The 4,720-nt window shown below is 42.5% G+C and overlaps 1 protein-coding gene across 2 annotated transcripts; it reads left to right on the top strand.

Annotated features, from left to right (window-relative positions):
• The first annotated feature begins 208 nt into the window (after nt 1-208).
• Nucleotides 209-4,431, top strand: LOC111223079 (eomesodermin-like). 2 transcript variants are annotated; one of them, XM_022747100.1, is made up of 7 exons: nt 209-1,082; nt 1,519-1,673; nt 2,370-2,491; nt 2,764-2,922; nt 3,072-3,133; nt 3,277-3,995; nt 4,123-4,431. In XM_022747100.1, the coding sequence occupies exons 1-7, from the start codon at nt 379-381 to the stop codon at nt 4,134-4,136; spliced, it is 1,935 nt and encodes a 644-aa protein (XP_022602821.1). In that variant the 5' UTR covers nt 209-378; the 3' UTR covers nt 4,137-4,431. The 2 variants fall into 2 exon arrangements, with proteins under 2 accessions (XP_022602821.1, XP_022602820.1); XM_022747099.1 differs by having other exon boundaries at nt 3,277-4,431.
• The last annotated feature ends 289 nt before the right edge of the window (nt 4,432-4,720 follow it).

Genomic DNA, 4,720 nt, shown 5'->3' with positions numbered 1-4,720 from the left:
TATGAGAATAAAAATAAACACCAAGTTTCTCTTGGTGTTATTTCTACCAGACACTTTGTAATTGAATTAAACCATAGGCTGCAGGACTGGTGCCCCTGCATGCTTCTCCAAAAAGCTCCTCCCCCCACGCTGACAATCAGTTGGGTGTGTGGAGAACTACATCTTATAAGAACCGCTGAACATCCCACGTCGAGCCCATAATCTGATCTGAAAATCCTCAAGTGAGGAGAAGGTTTCACCTCCTTCCATCATTCGTCAGGGAGGGAGGCGTGCAGAGACAGAAGCAACCAGGGCGCCGGTGGCTGTGTCGCCTCTTCGGCCGAGATTCACTCTCTGGACTCTAGAAACTCTTCTTATTTATTGCAAGATCTAATAACAATGCAGCTAGAGAACATCCTTCCCAGCTCTAGCATCAATTTACCCAAAACCTTTTACAACCTTTCCTCGTCGGACAGTGCCAACAACAGCCCGAGGCCATCATCGCAGCTTGAATATCAAGAAGTCGACCGGACGGAATCAGAGTCTAGCAGCGCTCCTAAGAAATACCTGAGCGGGGTGGGAAACGGGATGCTGGGTGAGGGGGACACTTTCACTAAGACCGGGCCCGATGGGAGGAAAGGCTCCCCGGTGCTCGGTGAGGACGAGCTGACGAGCGGTCGGCGGTACAACATAGACGAACTTGGCTCTGAAAGATACTTCATCTCGTCGTCCCAGGCGAGTACCGACATGGCAAGCCCCTGTTCCCTCTTTCCCTATGCAGGACAGACCGGGTCGGTGTACACAGGGTCCAGCAGCTCCAGGTACCCGGCTTCACTTCATTACGGATCCGTCCTGCCGCCGACAGGCTTCTCCTCCTCGTCCGTGTGCACCGGCCGGAGCCAGTTTAGCAGCGGAGGGTACCAGTTCAGCCAGGGTCCGGGCTGTTTGTACCCCTCCTATCCGGGTACGGGGACGGGTATCGGCTCCATGTCTCTGCCGGGGTCTGCCGCCGGAGCCAGAGCGCAGGTGTATCTGTGTAACCGGCCTCTGTGGCTGAAATTCCACCGGCACCAGACCGAGATGATCATCACCAAACAGGGCAGGTAAGCAGATGCGCTGCCGGAGGTCTCATTTAAAAAATACGACGAAATATCGTCCAGAATATGAGTTAGTTGTTTTTATTATATATATATCACCTGTTAGTCCCTTTAGTCTTCATGTTTCACACGGGGATCATTTTTCTTCCCCACTTTTTACGCACGAGCAAAAATGTTTAGCACACGAACCATATCTTCTTTTTTTTTTAATCAGGTTTGGTCTTTTTAAATTTCAAGAATTTCGTTTCTGGTAAATTGTAAATACACTCGCACGCAATATGTAGCCTAATAATGACACTGATTTAAAAAAAAAAAAAAAATTGAGGCCATTTCATTCTGCAAAATGCAACACATGAAGACATTTCACTGGCAACAGTTTGTCTTAGAGTTTCTCCTGCTTTATGAGCACAGCTGTTAATTAGTTTTGTTTGCCTTTTTCCAGACGGATGTTCCCATTCCTCAGTTTCAACATCACTGGACTCAACCTCACGGCCCATTACAATGTCTTTGTAGAAATTGTTTTGGCTGACCCGAATCACTGGCGCTTTCAGGGAGGAAAGTGGGTCACTTGTGGGAAAGCAGACAATAATATGCAAGGTGAGTTAGACAATTAACATACACGTATTTAACTTGGCAAATAGAAAGAAATTGATATAACGTTAATAGAAAGGATGCAGCTCGTGTTGCAGTCACGACATCTTGAGGATATCAGAATCAAATCTGGGTGTAAAGATAAATTAAATATAGATTGAATTGTTTTGGAAATAAAGACAGTTGCATGTTCTTTTTTCTTCTTTTTTTTCAAACAACTTGACAGATTTTGATTTTGAATGTTTTAATGCAAAAATTCAGTCATTTTGATTTGACATTGCTGTTATTAATATGGCCTTTAAATAACTGGTACTGTAAAGAGTTATAGCTTTAAATACATTGAAAAAATTCATTCTTCATTTGAGAGTTTAATGTAAATGGAAAATTATAAGAAGTTTTCTTCAGAACTATTTAGGTTTTGAATTTTATTATATTAAATTGTAAAAAAAAAAAAAAGAAAAATCATAAGCTCTTCTCTAAGCTGCTATCAATTAATGTTTTTATATCCAAAACAGAAAATTTACAGGAACACGTTTCATTGTATTTTCATGTAAATAACAATATTTTATAAAATAAAGTGACAAGAAGAATAAGCAGTCTCGGGGAAAGAAAATGTCAAAAAAACAGTGTATGATTTTACAACATGTATGTTTAGATACAGCCTTTCTGTTTATTTCACTGACTACATTATTTAAATTTCAGGTAACAAGATGTATGTTCATCCTGAATCCCCAAACACCGGTGCTCACTGGATGAGGCAAGAAATCTCTTTTGGCAAGTTGAAGCTGACCAACAATAAAGGGGCCAACAACAACAACACACAGGTTAGATATTGATTTCTGACATGCTCAAATTCAATATTTGCCAAATGGACCAGTGTTTTCAATATTGGTTGTGGGTTTATTAATTATTTAGTTAATCTTTCCAAAATTATTATTTGGATACAATGACACTGAAAGAATGATTTGCCATATTTTAATGATATTTATTGGCAAGTTTTTCCACCACTTTAATTGAATCGAAAAGACATGCATCTCATGCCTTTTTAGTTTTTGAAATGCACAGCGTCGTACTATCACACATTTTCCCTTTGCAGATGATAGTCTTGCAGTCGCTTCATAAATACCAACCTCGGCTGCACATTGTGGAGGTGACAGAAGACGGAGTGGAGGACATGAGCAACGAGGCCAGAACTCAAACCTTCACCTTCCCAGAGAACCAGTTTATAGCCGTCACTGCTTATCAGAACACAGATGTAAGATTTAGAATTTTTTCTGTTTGATTAAAAATATATTTTGCTATTTAGAGTCAGAACAATAAAACTAGTTACTTAGTTACTTGCTTTAAGATATAGAGTATTATATACAGCAGGATTATAATGTCTTTTGTTTGTTTGTTTTTTAGATCACACAGCTGAAGATAGATCACAACCCATTTGCAAAAGGCTTCCGGGACAATTATGACTCGTACGTATCTTGCACTTTGAGCAGTGTGGTTGATCTGTTTTTTTCTGTGGTACACACTTCGATACTTGTCTTGGACCCTGAATTTTCTCAGCTGGTTAATTTTTTTTTTTTTGTTTGTGTGTTCTTCCTCATCTGCTGAACAGGATGTACACAGCCCCGGAGAGTGACAGGTTGACTCCATCCCCTACAGATTCCCCACGCTCCACCCAAATTGTGCCTGGGGCCCGCTACGCCATGCAGCCTTTCTTTCAGGACCAGTTTGTCAACAACCTGCCTCAGAACCGCTTCTACACGGGGGAACGGGCTGTTCCCCAAACCAACAGCCTCCTCTCCCCGCAGAGTGAGGACGCCAGCGCTGCTGCCTCTGCCCAGCGCTGGTTTGTCCCTCCAGTTCAACAGCCAGGCTCCAACAAGCTGGATCTGTCGTATGACAATGACTATTCCACCAGCAGCCTGCTCTCCTATGGCATCAAGCCCCTGTCCCTGCAGACGTCCCACGCCCTCAGTTACTATCCAGACTCGGCCTTCGCCTCCATGGCTGCTGGTTGGGGCACCAGAAGCACTTACCAGCGCAAGATGACCACGGGCCTGCCATGGTCCCCGCGTCCAAGCCCCCCGGCCTTCCCAGAGGACCAGCTGGGGGCCACTAAAGACAAGCTGCCTGAGGAGAGCGCGCCGGCAGCCTCAACCTGGATCGAGACGTCCCACTCACTGAAATCGGTGGACTCTACTGATTCTGGTGTGTACTCCATGGTCTGCAAGAGGCGCAGGATGTCTCCTGGGGGCTCAAGCACAGAGAACTCCCCGACCATCAAGTGTGAGGACTTGACTACGGAGGAGTACAACAAGGACAACCCAAAAGGCATGGGTTATTATGCATTCTACACAAGCCCCTAAGACTGTATTTATTGAAACTATATATAATTCTTTTGTTTATTATTGAGTGCTCTCCATTCCTTGTTAATGTCTTTTTTCTCTTTTCTCTAAAGGTGCCAAAGCTTAGTGTTCCCCCAAGCAAGCTGCACAAGGTTATTTTCCCAGGCCAGCCCCTCTCACATACCTGAGCAGAAACATGCATAGTGATTGTTGTTTTTGAAAAAGCATGTCCCTTTTTCTTTTATTTTTACAATTTATACATTTTTTTTCCACAAATGTGATATTTTTTTTCCCCTGTTTTTTTCCTGCGTATTTAAGTCATTTTCCGTTGTACAGTATTCGTGCACTTTAGAATGTGATGTATCTTGTACAAATTGTCTTCATGGAGGTGTTATTAAATGGATAATAAAACAGCTTTTCATAAAGCATTGTCCAAATGTCTTTCTCTGGATGTTTTCTTCATATTATTGAGACAGGAAAGTGGCGGTTCTTAAGATGATCTTTCTTGTTCAGCTGTAAATAAAAATCTATACATGAATTTTAAAATGTATAGCTGAAGCGGGAACTGGTGCATTTAAATTACAATGAAATCTAAATGAAAACCGTGCATGTCTTGTTGAGCAATGAATGTGTATGAATAGGGCAACCTGTAAACCTGCTGTATTTTATGGCTTGTTGTGCAGGCCATGAATTTGGGCCTCTAAAACAGAG

The sequence above is a fragment of the Seriola dumerili genome, unplaced genomic scaffold (genome assembly GCF_002260705.1).
Source record: "Seriola dumerili isolate Sdu_G_001 unplaced genomic scaffold, Sdu_1.0 BDQW01000110.1, whole genome shotgun sequence".
In the NCBI taxonomy this organism is placed as follows: domain Eukaryota; kingdom Metazoa; phylum Chordata; class Actinopteri; order Carangiformes; family Carangidae; genus Seriola; species Seriola dumerili.
The sequence above is the reverse complement of the archived record's forward strand: the minus strand, read 5'-3'. Positions and strand labels throughout refer to the sequence as shown.

Excerpts from the sequence above, each read along its gene's own strand:
- LOC111223079 (XM_022747099.1), top strand. The coding sequence starts at position 379 with ATGCAGCTAGAGAACATCCTTCCCAGCTCTAGCATCAATTTACCCAAA. Across the intron at positions 1,083-1,518 it reads ATCATCACCAAACAGGGCAG|ACGGATGTTCCCATTCCTCA; the intron begins GTAAGCAGATGC and ends GCCTTTTTCCAG. Across the intron at positions 2,492-2,763 it reads CCAACAACAACAACACACAG|ATGATAGTCTTGCAGTCGCT; the intron begins GTTAGATATTGA and ends TTCCCTTTGCAG.